Source organism: Procambarus clarkii, chromosome 11, assembly GCF_040958095.1.
Source record: "Procambarus clarkii isolate CNS0578487 chromosome 11, FALCON_Pclarkii_2.0, whole genome shotgun sequence".
NCBI lineage: Eukaryota > Metazoa > Arthropoda > Malacostraca > Decapoda > Cambaridae > Procambarus > Procambarus clarkii.
This window is the reverse complement of record NC_091160.1, coordinates 43,931,146-43,946,145: the sequence shown is the minus strand read 5'-3', so window position 1 is coordinate 43,946,145 and position 15,000 is coordinate 43,931,146. Positions and strand designations below refer to the sequence as shown.

General features: G+C 50.9%; 2 protein-coding genes across 3 annotated transcripts in view; both read right to left on the bottom strand.

Moving 5' to 3' along the window:
• Oatp30B (Organic anion transporting polypeptide 30B) overlaps window positions 1–15,000 on the bottom strand; it is a 154,552-nt gene that overhangs the window by 38,805 nt on the left and 100,747 nt on the right. The window lies entirely within an intron of this gene.
• Window positions 1–15,000, bottom strand: part of LOC123758221 (ice nucleation protein-like) — a 16,947-nt gene that overhangs the window by 117 nt on the left and 1,830 nt on the right. The window contains exons 2-3 of the mRNA XM_045742345.1: window positions 10,949–12,819; window positions 1–116 (exon numbers count right to left, since the gene is read on the bottom strand). The exon at window positions 1–116 is cut by the window's left edge and continues 117 nt beyond it. Of these exons, the coding sequence (XP_045598301.1) occupies window positions 1–116; window positions 10,949–12,819 (1,987 nt within the window). The remainder of the gene's footprint in view (window positions 117–10,948; window positions 12,820–15,000) is intronic.

Sequence of the window (15,000 nt, the reverse complement as noted above, 5' to 3'; positions counted from 1 at the left end):
TTGAAAGACCCGATTAACATCTGATAGGATGTTAATCATCTTATCAGAATCGATCTCACTTAGATCTTGCACACTTCGATCTATGTTATCTACTCCCATCACAATCCTAGTGACATCTGCGAATGATGATACAGTACCGTAGTTTCATTTTAGTTACTGTAAACTCTTAATAATGGAAATTCTGCCCGAAACGCTTTGCGTAATAGTGGCTTTATGCATTGTATGTACTAGCTGTATGTATAAATTCATCAATATTTGTAACACCTCTTGTATGTTTGTACTTTAACTGAATAAAAATTTGAATTTGATTTTTTTTTTTTGAATTCCAAACACACACACACACACACACACACACACACACACACACACACACACACACACACACACACACACACACACACACACACCCGTCAGTAAATATAGCGTGAACGAAGACATCCAACCCTGAAACGAGCCTAAAAAAAACGATGAAATAAGAGAAATAACTTGACCGATCACAACCCCAAGACGCTGTTAACTGGCTGTGATAGTGTCATAATGCAGTGTTCAGAACCCCCTTCCCCCCCCCCTCACCCCCTCACAAGGAGCAGGGGGGGGGCTGCTGTGATGGGGCAGGGGGGGGGGGGAGGGGAAGTGACGTATCCATCAAAAGGATACTTGTGATCCACCAGGCTGTGACATGCCTAGATCTTGCATACCTAGATCTTGCATACCTAGATCTTGCATACCTAGATCTTGCATACCTAGATCTTGCATACATCTTGCATACTGTCCAAAATGACGAGTCAAACCAGAAGGGACAGAGCTCTGCGGGGCCAACAAGACTTATACCTAAATGATGGAATTCCATTAGTCTATCACCTATCCCCTAGGCCAGTGGAGTGGCCTTCCAGCCCCTAAAACTCGGGGTAAGGGGGGGGGAGGGAAGGCGCGCCATGTGAGGGGGAGGTGTGTCAAGTCACCTTACCTTGCGGTTACCTTGCGTTAATTCCCGAGGTCAAAGGTCAACCCTCCCCCCCCCCCCCCGGGGCCCAGTCACCCCCTCCCCCCATGCCCCAACACCTGGTTCATTGCCGTCAGAGATGGTGGGAAAGGAGGGGGGAGGGTGAGGGTGGGAAAGGAGGGGGGAGGGTGAGGGTGGGAAAGGAGGGGGGAGGGTGAGGGTGGGAAAGGAGGGGGGAGGGTGAGGGAGGGAAAGGAGGGGGGAGGGTGAGGGTGGGAAAGGAGGGGGAGGGACGGGAGGGGGGGAGGGTGGGGGAAGGCATTGATGGAGGACAATTAAAGAGAGGAAGGAGAGAGAACTGGGTCAAAGCACTGCAGTGGCAGAGATGCGTGAGACGCCCCCCCTCCCCCCACTACCCCCACACCCCCCTCCTCATAAAAATTCTCACCCCCTAAAAAAAACACAAGTCACACCGGGCATAAAAAGCAGAGATCCAGAGGCATTAGCCTCACGCAGCAGCAGCAGCGACGACGACAACGACGACGACGACGACAGCAGCAGCAGCAGCGACAGCAGCAGCGGCAGCAGCGACAGCAGCAGAGAGCGTGCCTGCCCGGCTCCTTCCTCCCCCCCCTCCACACACACACACACACCGGAGTCATAAAAAAATGGAGTTTCCGGTTTTCCGGGAAAAACCCGTTTCCCCAAAACCGGAGCCAGAGAGTTACGGTAAGGGGCGAGAAGTCGGACTGGCGAACAGTAACAAGTGGAGTACCTCAAGGATCGGTGCTGGGACCAATTCTATTTCTTGTATATGTTAACGACATGTTTACAGGCGTAGAGTCCTACATGTCGATGTTTGCGGATGACGCAAAGTTGATGAGAAGAGTTGTGACAGATGAGGATTGTAGCATCCTCCAAGAGGACCTGAACAGGTTGCAGAGATGGTCAGAGAAATGGCTACTGGAATTCAAAACGAGCAAATGTAAAGTTATGGAAATGGGACTAGGAGATAGGAGACCAAAGGGACAGTACACAATGAAGGGGAACAGCCTACCTGTAACGACGCGTGAAAGAGACCTGGGGGTGGACGTAACACCTAATCTATCTCCTGAGGCACATATAAATAGGATAACGACAGCAGCGTACTCTACACTGGCAAAAGTTAGAACATCATTCAGAAACCTAAGTAAGGAGGCATTTAGGGCGCTTTACACTGCCTACGTGAGGCCAGTCTTAGAGTATGCCGCCTCATCATGGAGTCCCCATCTGAAGAAGCATATAATGAAACTGGAAAAGGTTCAGAGGTTTGCAACGAGACTCGTCCCAGAGCTACGAGGGATGGGGTATGAGGAGCGCCTGAGGGAACTGTGCCTTACGACACTAGAAAGAAGAAGGGAGAGGGGGGACATGATAGGAACGTATAAAATACTCAGAGGGATTGACAGAGTGGACATAGACGAAATGTTCACACGGAATAGTAACAGAACGAGGGGACATGGGTGGAAGCTGGAAACTCAGATGAGTCACAGAGATGTTAGGAAGTTTTCTTTTAGCGTGAGAGTAGTGGGAAAATGGAATGCACTTCAGGAACAGATTGTGGAAGCAAATACTATTCATAATTTTAAAACCAGGTATGATAGGGAAATGGGACAGGAGTCATTGCTGTAAACAACCGATGCTCGAAAGGCGGGATCCAAGAGTCTATGCTCGATCCTGCAGACACAACTAGGTAAGTACACACACACACACACACACACACACACACACACACACACACACACACACACACACACACACAGAGCAAGGAGAAATCCCAGAGATAAGAGAGGGAATAGCTAACCAGGAACCACTGGAAGAGTTTGAGATTACCAGCGGGTAAGTAAGGAAGTGTTTACTAGAGTTGGATGTGACAAAGGCTATAGGTCCAGATGGAATCTCCCCTTGGATACTAAAGGAAGGAGCAGAAGAACTGTGCCTCCCGCTCTCCATGGTGTATAACAAATCACTGGCAACAGGGGAACTGCCAGAAATTTGGAAAGCAGCTAACGTAGTCCAGATATACAAGAAAGGGGATAGACAGGAGGCACTGAACTACAGGCCAGTGTCCCTAACTTGCATACCATGCAAGCTGATGGAGAAGATTGTGCGAAGAAAACTAGTGGAGCACCTGGAGCGAAAGAACTTTGTAACACAGCATCAACATGGGTTCAGGGATGGCAGGTCCTGCCTCACAGGGTTACTTGAATTCTACGACCAGGCAACAAAAATAAGGCAAGAACGAGAAGGGTGGGCAGACTGCATATTTTTGGATTGTCAGAAAGCCTTTGACACAGTGCCACACAAGAGGCTAGTGAAAAAACTGGAGATGCAGGCTGGAGTGAAATCGAAGGTACTCCGTTGGATACAGGAGTACCTAAGCAACAGGAGACAACGAGTCAGTGTGAGGGGTGAGGTCTCAGATTGGCGAGACGTTACGAGTGGAGTACCGCAGGGGTCAGTCTTTGGACCTATACTGTTTCTGATATATGTAAATGATCTTCCAGAGGGTATAGAATCGTTTCTCTCAATGTTTGGCGATGATGCAAAAATTATGAAGAGGATTGAAACTGAGGACGATAGTAGGAGGCTACAAGATGACCTAGACAGACTGAGTGAATGGTCCAACAAATGGCTGTTGAAGTTCAACCCAAGTAAATGCAAAGTAATGAAACTAGGCAGTGGAAATAGGAGGCCAAACACTGGATACAGAATAGGAGATGAAGTACTTAACGAAACGAACAGAGAGAAAGATCTAGGAGTTGATATCACACCAAACCTGTCTCCTGAAGCCCACATAAAAAGAATAACGTCTGCGGCATATGCGAGGCTGGCTAACATCAGAACAGCGTTCAGGAACCTGTGTAAGGAATCATTCAGAATCTTGTACACCACATATGTAAGACCAATCCTGGAGTATGCGGCCCCAGCATGGAGCCCGTACCTTGTCAAGCACAAGACGAAGCTGGAAAAAGTCCAAAGGTATGCCACTAGACTAGCCCCAGAACTAAGAGGCATGAGTTACGAGGAAAGGCTGCGGGAAATGCACCTTACGACACTGGAAGACAGAAGAGTAAGGGGAGACATGATCACAACCTACAAAATCCTCAGAGGAATCAACCGGGTAAACAAGGATAAACTATTCAACACTGGTGGGACGCGAACAAGGGGACACAGGTGGAAACTGAGTACCCACATGAGCCACAGGGACGTTAGAAGGAACTTTTTCAGTGTCAGAGTAGTTAACGGATGGAATGCATTAGGCAGTGATGTGGTGGAGGCTGACTCCATACACAGTTTATAATGTAGATATGATAGAGCCCAGTAGACTCAGGAACCTGTACACCTGTTGATTGACAGTTGAGAGGCGGGACCAAAGAGCCAAAGCTCAACCCCCGCAAGCACAAATAGGTGAGTACAAATAGGTGAGTACACCCACACCCACACACACACACACACACACACACACACACACACACACACACACACACACACACACACAGATGTGTGGAACAACTTGAGTTTATGAAGCAAGTTTCAACTTTGATCAAGTTTGGCCGTCTGGCCCAACAGGACCTAAAACCCCTTACCGCCTTGGACTTTATGACGTCAGAGTGCCACATGTCCTACACATGTGGAAAAAAACCAACATATGTGTTATTTTGGCTGGGTCAGGATTGTGCCCCGTCTCCTGTGCTTAGTCTAACCTATAGGCCTAACCCCCCCCCCTCTACAACCCCCCCCCCCCCAGCAAGTAGGGGGGAGGGGGGGGGGCTACGTAGGCCGGTCCAACACCCAAACATTGATCCTACACCACGTGTGTGGGCTGGCACTGGCACTCCTACCCCCCCTCCCCCCCCCCTCTCCTGCCTCCCTCCCTTCCTCTTTCTCCCTTCCCACCTCTCTGCTGCTCCCATTCCATCTCCATCTCTCTCTCTCTCTCTCTCTCTCTCTCTCTCTCTCTCTCTCTCTCTCTCTCTCTCTCTCTCTCTCCATGACAAGATGAAGCGGGACACATCAGCATATTTTAAGGATGGAATCAATCAATTTTCCTGCTTATTAAAGATAGTACAAGTAGTACACTAAAGTTACACCCACCTTCACTACACCCTAACCTCCGGGTGTCGCTCACACCACCCAAACTGGGCCCCAGGAGCACAACCCCAAACAACCCAACACCACCCTTGGAAGCTCCTAAGTTTACTTGCACCCCCCAGAATGTACACCCCCCCCCCACCTCCACAACCCACACCCACATGCAGGACACATCCCACAACAGTCTAATAAACCCCCGGGGGGGGGGGGGGGGGAACGTTAGGAGTTTATATATACCACAAAATAAACACAACAAATTAGCACCCTCGCAAATGATGGATTAAAAACCTCCTATCTCTTCTTTCCTTTTGTGGTGGATTGTGTGTGTGTGGGGGGGGGGGGGATTGGTGGAGTGTGTTGGGGGGATTGGTGGATTGTGTTGGGGGGATTGGTGGATTGTGTGGGGGGGGGGGGTGGAGGAGTGTGTTGGAGGAAAGGTTTAGAGGAAAAGTTTACAGGCTCTCAAAAATATTTGAGAGAATTTTAGCCCAATATCCGCGCAGATTTTACACCGCTTCAAAATGGTAAGCTGAGAGAGTACTTTTGGCAAGACCGGAGGGGGTTTGATACCTGGTTGATGGGGTTCTGGGAGTTCTTCTACTGCCCAAGCCCGGCCCGAGGCCAGGCTTGACTTGTGAGAGTTTGGTCCACCAGGCTGTTGCTTGGAGCGGCCCGCAGGCCCACATATACCTGGTTGATGGGGTTCTGGGAGTTCTTCTACTGCCCAAGCCCGGCCCGAGGCCAGGCTTGACTTGTGAGAGTTTGGTCCACCAGGCTGTTGCTTGGAGCGGCCCGCAGGCCCACATATACCTGGTTGATGGGGTTCTGGGAGTTGTTCTACTGCCCAAGCCCGGCCCGAGGCCAGGCTTGACTTGTGAGAGTTTGGTCCACCAGGCTGTTGCTTGGAGCGGCCCGCAGGCCCACATATACCTGGTTGATGGGGCTCTGGGAGTTGTTCTACTGCCCAAGCCCGGCCCGAGGCCAGGCTTGACTTGTGAGAGTTTGGTCCACCAGGCTGTTGCTTGGAGCGGCCCGCAGGCCCACATACCCACCACCGCCCGGTTGGTCCGGCACTCCTTGGAGGAAACTATCTAGTTTCCTCTTGAAGATGTCCACGGTTGTTCCGGCAATATTTCTTATGCTCGCTGGGAGGGTGTTGAACAACCGTGGACCTCTGATACAGTGTTCTCTGATTGTGCCTATGGCACCTCTGCTCTTCACTGGTTCTATTCTGCATTTTCTTCCATATCGTTCACTCCAGTACGTTGTTATTTTACTGTGTAGATTTGGTACTTGGCCCTCCAGTATCTTCCAGGTGTATATTATTTGATATCTCTCTCGTCTTCTTTCTAGTGAGTACATTTGGAGAGCTTTGAGACGATCCCAATAATTTAGGTGCTTTATCTCGTCTATGCGTGCCGTATATGTTCTCTGTATTCCCTCTATTTCAGCAATCTCTCCTGCTCTGAAGGGGGAAGTGAGTACTGAGCAGTACTCGAGACGGGACAACACAAGTGACTTGAAGAGTACAACCATTGTGATGGGATCCCTGGATTTGAAAGTTCTCGTAATCCATCCGATCATTTTTCTGGCTGACGCAATATTTGCTTGGTCATGCTCCCTAAACGTTAGGTCGTCGGACATTATTATTCCCAAATCCTTGACATGCTGTTTACCTACTATGGGCAGATTCGATTGTGCTTTGTATCCAGTATTATGTTTCAGAATAATATCTACAAATCAAGCACTTGATTCAGATCTTTAAATACCAAATATTTTAGGGACGATTGTGGCATTTTCGGGTATTGTTGATAACATGTGTCAGAGATAGGGGAGGGGGGGATTTACCAGGGGAAAGCGCCAAGTCATTACGACTATATAGCACTGGGAAAGAGTCAGGATAAGGATTGGGGATGGGACGGGGGAAGGGAAGGAATGGTGGCCCAACCACTTGTGGTGGACGGTCGGGGGATTGAACGCCGACCTGCATGGAACGAGACCGTCGCTCTACCGTCCTGCCCAAGTGGTTGACTGGTCTAGCTAGGGGTCTTAACAGCTTGGGCTCGCTGTTAAGACCCCTAACGACAGACTCATCTGTCTTGGGAGAGACTCATCTGTCTTGGGAAAGACTTTTCTGTCTTGGGAGAGATTTCTGTCTTGGGAGAGACTTAACACTCTTGAGAGAGACTCATCACTCTTGGAAGAGACTCATCACTCTTGAGAGAGACTCATCTCGCTAGAACCTTCCCGGATCTTAAGGCTCTAACTGCCAGTTCCGGGCTCAAGTGCTTGAAAATCATTTCTTAATGTGTTATCCAATTTCATTTCGATATACTTCAAATGAGACCATGAGAAACTTGTCTTAATGAGTGGCATTCAGGGGTGATCACGACATATTGAGAGACTCAGAGGGAGGGGGGGGGAGGGAGGGGGGGGGTGGGAGAGTAGAGAGCAAGATGGCGTAGAGGTGTATCTGTAGGGAGGGGGGGAGGGGGGGGAGGCAGCAGCTGGGAGGAGCGAGATAGCGTAATCTGCCGTAAATGACATCCTGCAGATGCTTGGCTGGCAACAAGATGCAGCATCCCAGCGTCCTCCCCACACACACACACACACACACACACACACACACACACTAGGGGACACAGGTGGAAACTGAGCGCCCAAATGAGCCACAGAGATATTAGAAAGAACTTTTTTAGTGTCAGAGTGGTTGACAAGTGGAATGCATTAGGGGGTGATGTGGTGGAGGCTGACTCCATACACAGTTTCAAGTGTAGATATGATAGAGCCCAATAGGCTCAGGAACCTGTACACCAGTTGATTGACAGTTGAGAGGCGGGACCAAAGAGCCAGAGCTCAACCCCCGCAAGCACAACTAGGTGAGTACAATAATATCTCCACCGTTCTAACCACTGCTCTCACATACTGCAACCACTGCCCTGTACCCCAGGGCACAGTCCTGGCACCGCTGCCCTGTACCCCAGGGCACAGTCCTGGCACCGCTGCCCTGTACCCCAGGGCACAGTCCTGGCACCGCTGCCCTGTACCCCAGGGCACAGTCCTGGCACCGCTGCCCTGTACCCCAGGGCACAGTCCTGGCACCGCTGCCCTGTACCCCAGGGCACAGTCCTGGCACCGCTGCCCTGTACCCCAGGGCACAGTCCTGGCACCGCTGCCCTGTACCCCAGGGCACAGTCCTGGCACCGCTGCCCTGTACCCCAGGGCACAGTCCTGGCACCGCTGCCCTGTACCCCAGGGCACAGCCCTGGCACCGCTGCCCTGTACCCCAGGGCACAGTCCTGGCACCGCTGCCCTGTACCCCAGGGCACAGTCCTGGCACCGCTGCCCTGTACCCCAGGGCACAGTCCTGGCACCGCTGCCCTGTACCTCAGGGCACAGTCCTGGCACCGCTGCCCTGTACCCCAGGGCACAGTCCTGGCACCGCTGCCCTGTACCCCAGGGCACAGTCCTGGCACCGCTGCCCTGTACCCCAGGGCACAGTCCTGGCACCGCTGCCCTGTACCCCAGGGCACAGTCCTGGCACCGCTGCCCTGTACCCCAGGGCACAGTCCTGGCACCGCTGCCCTGTACCCCAGGGCACAGTCCTGGCACCGCTGCCCTGTACCCCAGGGCACAGTCCTGGCACCGCTCATATTTCTCATTCTTATCCCAGATATAGACAAAAAAAACAAGCCACAGCTTCGTGTCAACCTATGCTGATGATACAAAAATCAGTATGAAAATTACCAATAGAAGACGCTGAAAAACTGCAGACATATTAATAAAGTCTTCGATTGGCCAACTGAAAATAATATGATTAACGGTGACAAGTTTCAGGTACTTAGGTATGGTGTAAACAAGGAAGTTAAACGAAACACAGGGTACAGTACACAATCATATCTACTCATAGAAGGAAAGCAACATGTAAAAGATCTGGGAATTATGATGTCTGACGACCTGACATTTAGTGAACCTAACCGAGCAAATATAGCGGCGGTCAGGACAATGATAGGGTGGATTATGAGAACTTTTAACTCCAGAGACCACCACAGCAATGCTAATACTATTTAAATCACTGGTGTTGTCCCGTCTTGAGTACTGCTCGGTACTCACTTCCCCCTTCAGAGCAGGAGAGATTCCTGAAATAGAGGGAATACAGAGAACATATACGGCACGCATAGACGAGATAAAACACCTAAATTATTGGAACCGTCTTAAAGCTCTCAAAATGAACTCTTTAGAAAGGAGACGAGAAAGGTATCAAATAATATATACATGGAAGATACTAGAAGGCCAAGTCTCATATTTGCACAATAGAATAACAACATACTGGAGCGAAAGGTAAGGATGGAAATGCAGAATAGAACCAGTGAAGAGCAGAGGTGCCACAGGCACAATCAGAGAACACTGAACATCAGAGGTCCGCGTCTGTTCAACACCCTCCCAGCAAGCATTAGATATATTGCCGGAACAAAAGTGGATGTATTCAAGAGGCACTTAGACAAGTTCTTGCAAGAAGTGCTAGACCAACCGGGATACGTGGGCCTGCGGGCCGCTCCAAGCAACAACCTGTTAGACCAAGTTATCACAAGTCGAGCCTAGCCTACTTGATGGGAGCCGGTCGGTCGAGCGGACAGCACGCTGGGCTTGTGATCCTGTGGTCCTGGATTCGATCCTAGGCGCCGGCTAGAAACAATGGGCAGAGTTTCTTTCACCCTATGCCCCTGTTACCTAGCAGTAAAATAGGTACCGGGGTGTTAGTCAGCTGTCACGGGCTGCTTCCTGGGGGTGGAGTCCTGGTCGAGGACCGGGCCGCGGGGACACTAAAAAAAGCCCTGAAATCATCTTAAGATAACCTCAGGCCGGGCTTGGGAGGTAGAAGAACCCGCAGAACCCTGTACAGGTAAGCTCCTGGTATAAGCTGGTGCTGTAGCACGGTGCCACACAGACGCAAGAGGCTGCAACAGTTACTGTTGCAAGGTGTGTGTGTTGCACGCTGACGGTGCACATTCCTGCTCGATAACGAGCCTCAAGTTTAACGACTCGACGTGCACGAGAACAGCTCAAAGTAACTACCATAACCGCTCATGAATAGTACTCGTTTGAGACCTGGTTGATGGGGCTCTGGGAGTTGTTCTACTCCCCAAGCCCGGCCCGAGGCCAGGGTATTGTGCCATGCTATTGTGGAGCTTCCCAGCTGACCTACACTATATAAAGGAGAGTACAGTGTGTGTCAAATAACTAGCTACGTTTTCCAAGTGTGGGAGGCAGGCAGGTCGCGACTCACACTACGGTACACGCATGCTCGAGCCTGCAGGCGCAGATAGGTGAGTGCTAATAGGCGAGTCCACACCGTGGGTTTTAGTGGTGTCAACTGGTGACACCGGGCGGGGTACGACACGGAGGGGTGACACCGGGCGGGTTACTACACCCGGAGGGGTGACACCCGGTCAGGAAGCTGGAGTGGGAGGGTTATAGCTTATATGAACACTTCACGCGGGCATAAGCTCTAAACCCAACATCACACCACCACCACGCCACCACCACGCCAACACCACACCGCGCCTCGCCACCTATGGGGCCTGGTAGCCTGGTGAATAACGCGCAGGACTCGAAATTCTATGGCGCGGGTTCGATTCCCGCACCAGGCAGAAACAAATGGGCAAGTTTCTTTCACCCTGAATGCCCCTGTTACCTAGCAGTAAATAGGTACCTGGGAGTTAGTCAGCTGTCACGGGCTACTTCCTGGTGTGTGTGTGTGGTTCGTGAAGAAAAAAAATAGTAGTTAGTAAACAGTTGATTGACAGTTGAGAGGCGGGCCGAAAGAGCAAAGCTCAACCCCCGTAAACACAACTAGGTGAACACACCAACAGCTCTCATTGGTTACTGAAGCCCCGCTCTCATTGGTTACTGATGCCCCGCTCTCATTGGTTACTGATGCCCCGCTCTCATTGGTTACTGATGCCCCGCTCTCATTGGTTACTGATGCCCCGCTCTCATTGGTTACTGATGCCCCGCTCTCATTGGTTACTGATGCCCCGCTCTCATTGGTTACTGATGCCCCGCTCTCATTGGTTACTGATGCCCCGCTCTCATTGGTTACTGAAGCCCCGCTCTCATTGGTTACTGATGCCCCGCTCTCATTGGTTACTGATGCCCCGCTCTCATTGGTTACTGGAGCCCCGCTCTCATTGGTTACTGGAGCCCCGCTCTCATTGGTTACTGATGCCCCGCTCTCATTGGTTACTGATGCCCCGCTCTCATTGGTTACTGATGCCCCGCTCTCATTGGTTACTGAAGCCCCGCTCTCATTGGTTACTGATGCCCCGCTCTCATTGGTTACTGATGCCCCGCTCTCATTGGTTACTGATGCCCCGCTCTCATTGGTTACTGAAGCCCCGCTCTCATTGGTTACTGATGCCCCGCTCTCATTGGTTACTGATGCCCCGCTCTCATTGGTTACTGAAGCCCCGCTCTCATTGGTTACTGAAGCCCCACTCTCATTGGTTACTGAAGCCCCGCTCTCATTGGTTGCTGATGCCCCGCTCTCATTGGTTACTGAAGCTCCGCTCTCATTGGTTACTGAAGCTCCGCTCTCATTGGTTACTGATGCTCCGCTCTCATTGGTTACTGAAGCCCCGCTCTCATTGGTTACTGATGCTCCGCTCTCATTGGTTACTGTAGCCCCGCTCTCATTGGTTACTGAAGCCCCGCTCTCATTGGTTACTGAAGCCCCGCTCTCATTGGTTACTGGAGCCCCGCTCTCATTGGTTACTGAAGCCCCGCTCTCATTGGTTACTGAAGCCCCGCTCTCATTGGTTACTGAAGCCCCGCTCTCATTGGTTACTGAAGCTCCGCTCTCATTGGTTACTGATGCTCCGCTCTCATTGGTTACTGAAGCCCCGCTCTCATTGGTTAGTGATGCCCCGCTCTCATTGGTTACTGAAGCCCCGCTCTCATTGGTTACTGAAGCCCCGCTCTCATTGGTTACTGAAGCCCCGCTCTCATTGGTTAGTGATGCCCCGCTCTCATTGGTTACTGGAGCTCCGCTCTCATTGGTTACTGATGCCCCGCTCTCATTGGTTACTGAAGCCCCGCTCTCATTGGTTACTGAAGCCCCGCTCTCATTGGTTACTGAAGCCCCGCTCTCATTGGTTACTGAAGCCCCGCTCTCATTGGTTAGTGATGCCCCGCTCTCATTGGTTACTGAAGCCCCGCTCTCATTGGTTACTGATGCCCCGCTCTCATTGGTTACTGATGCCCCGCTCTCATTGGTTACTGATGCCCCGCTCTCATTGGTTACTGATGCCCCGCTCTCATTGGTTACTGATGCCCCGCTCTCATTGGTTACTGATGCCCCGCTCTCATTGGTTACTGATGCCCCGCTCTCATTGGTTACTGATGCCCCGCTCTCATTGGTTACTGAAGCCCCGCTCTCATTGGTTACTGTAGCCCGGCTCTCATTGGTTACTGTAGCCCCGCTCTCATTGGTTACTGTAGCCCCGCTCTCATTGGTTACTGGTGCCCCGCTCTCATTGGTTACTGATGCCCCGCTCTCATTGGTTACTGATGCCCCGCTCTCATTGGTTACTGATGCCCCGCTCTCATTGGTTACTGAAGCCCCGCTCTCATTGGTTACTGTAGCCCCGCTCTCATTGGTTACTGGTGCCCCGCTCTCATTGGTTACTGGTGCCCCGCTCTCATTGGTTACTGATGCCCCGCTCTCATTGGTTACTGATGCCCTGCTCTCATTGGTTACTGGTCATGCCACGCCCACTGTGGGTATAGCAGCTTCACCCCCCCCCCATTAACCTTGACACCCAAAGTACAATCAGATTACAATATATTACAAAAAAATTATCCCTGGGATTACAGGAAACTAGAGAACAACAGTGTGTAATTCCCAGATTATTTGGTTCTGTGTTGCCTAGAGTCAGGACAGGAGAGGTGTTACCAACTGGAACTGAACGAACAACAGTAGGAAGCGCGCACATGTATGGTTGTAAATGACGATGAATAGCAGGTGTGGGAGCAGGGTTGGTTGTGTGCGTGCTGCTGGTATCACTCTCTCACGCACACGCGCGCGCACACACACACACACACACACACACACACACACACACACACACACACACACACACACACACACACACACACACACACAATATGACAGAGCCCAGTAGGCTCAGGAATCTGTACACCAGTTGATTGACAGTTGAGAGGCGGGACCAAAGAGCCAGAGCTCAACCCACGCAAGCACAAATAGGTGAGTACACACACTCGGGACCAAAGATCCAGAGCTCAACCCCCGCAAGCACAAATAGGTGAGTACAAATGAGTTCACACACACACACACACACACACACACACACACACACACACACACACACACACACACACACCAGCCTACCTGTAACGACGCGTGAAAGAGACCTGGGGGTGGACGTAACACCTAATCTATCTCATGAGGCACATATAAATAGGATAACGACAGCAGCGTACTCTACACTGGCAAAAGTTAGAACATCATTCAGAAACCTAAGTAAGGAGGCATTTAGGGCGCTTTACACTGCCTACGTGAGGCCAGTCTTAGAGTATGCCGCCTCATCATGGAGTCCCCACCTGAAGAAGCATATAATGAAACTGGAAATGGTTCAGAGGTTTGCAACGAAACTCGTCCCAGAGCTACGAGGGATGGGGTATGAGGAGCGCCTGAGGGCACTGTGCCTTACGACACTAGAAAGAAGAAGGGAGAGGGGGGACATGATAGGAACGTATAAGATACTCAGAGGGATTGACAGAGTGGACATAGACGAAATGTTCACACGGAATAGTAACAGAACGAGGGGACATGGGTGGAAGCTGGAAACTCAGATGAGTCACAGAGATGTTAGGAAGTTTTCTTTTAGCGTGAGAGTAGTGGGAAAATGGAATGCACTTCAGGAACAGGTTGTGGAAGCAAATACTATTACTAATTTTAAAACCAGGTATGATAGGGAAATGGGACAGGAGTCATTGCTGTAAACAACCGATGCTCGAAAGGCGGGATCCAAGAGTCAATGCTCGATCCTGCAGACACAACGAGGTGAGTACAACTAGGTGAGTACACACACACACACACACACACACACACACACACACACACACACACACACACCCACACACACACACACCCACACACACACACACACACACACACACACACACACACACACACACACACACACACACACACACACACACAGGAGCTTACCGACTCTCTGTACACACTACAGTACTGAGCTTCCACATATCTGTCACTGGGAACCAACATGACAATTTACTAACAAACATTTTTCAAATGGAAAAATATGTATGGAATTTTAAAGTTTAAATATTACCTTTAACATCAAAGTCACATATGATGCTGAAATGATTTGGCAACTATCACTGTACCTGGTCACGGATGGCACTGTACCTGGTCACGGATGGCACTGTACCTGGTCATGGATGGCACTGTACCTGGTCATGGATGGTACTGTACCTGGTCATGGCTGGCACTGTACCTGGTCATGGCTGGTACTGTACCTGGTCACGGATGGCACTGTACCTGGTCATGGATGGCACTGTACCTGGTCATGGATGGTACTGTACCTGGTCATGGCTGGCACTGTACCTGGTCATGGCTGGCACTGTACCTGGTCATAGCTGACACTGTACCTGCTCATGGATGGTACTGTACCTGGTCATGGCTGGCACTGTACCTGGTCATAGCTGACACTGTACCTGGTCATGGATGGTACTGTACCTAGTCATAGCTGGCACTGTACCTGGTCATGGATGGTACTGTACCTGGTCATGGCTGGCACTGTACCTGGTCATAGCTGACACTGTACCTGGTCATGGATGGTACTGTACCTGGTCATGGCTGGCACTGTACCTGG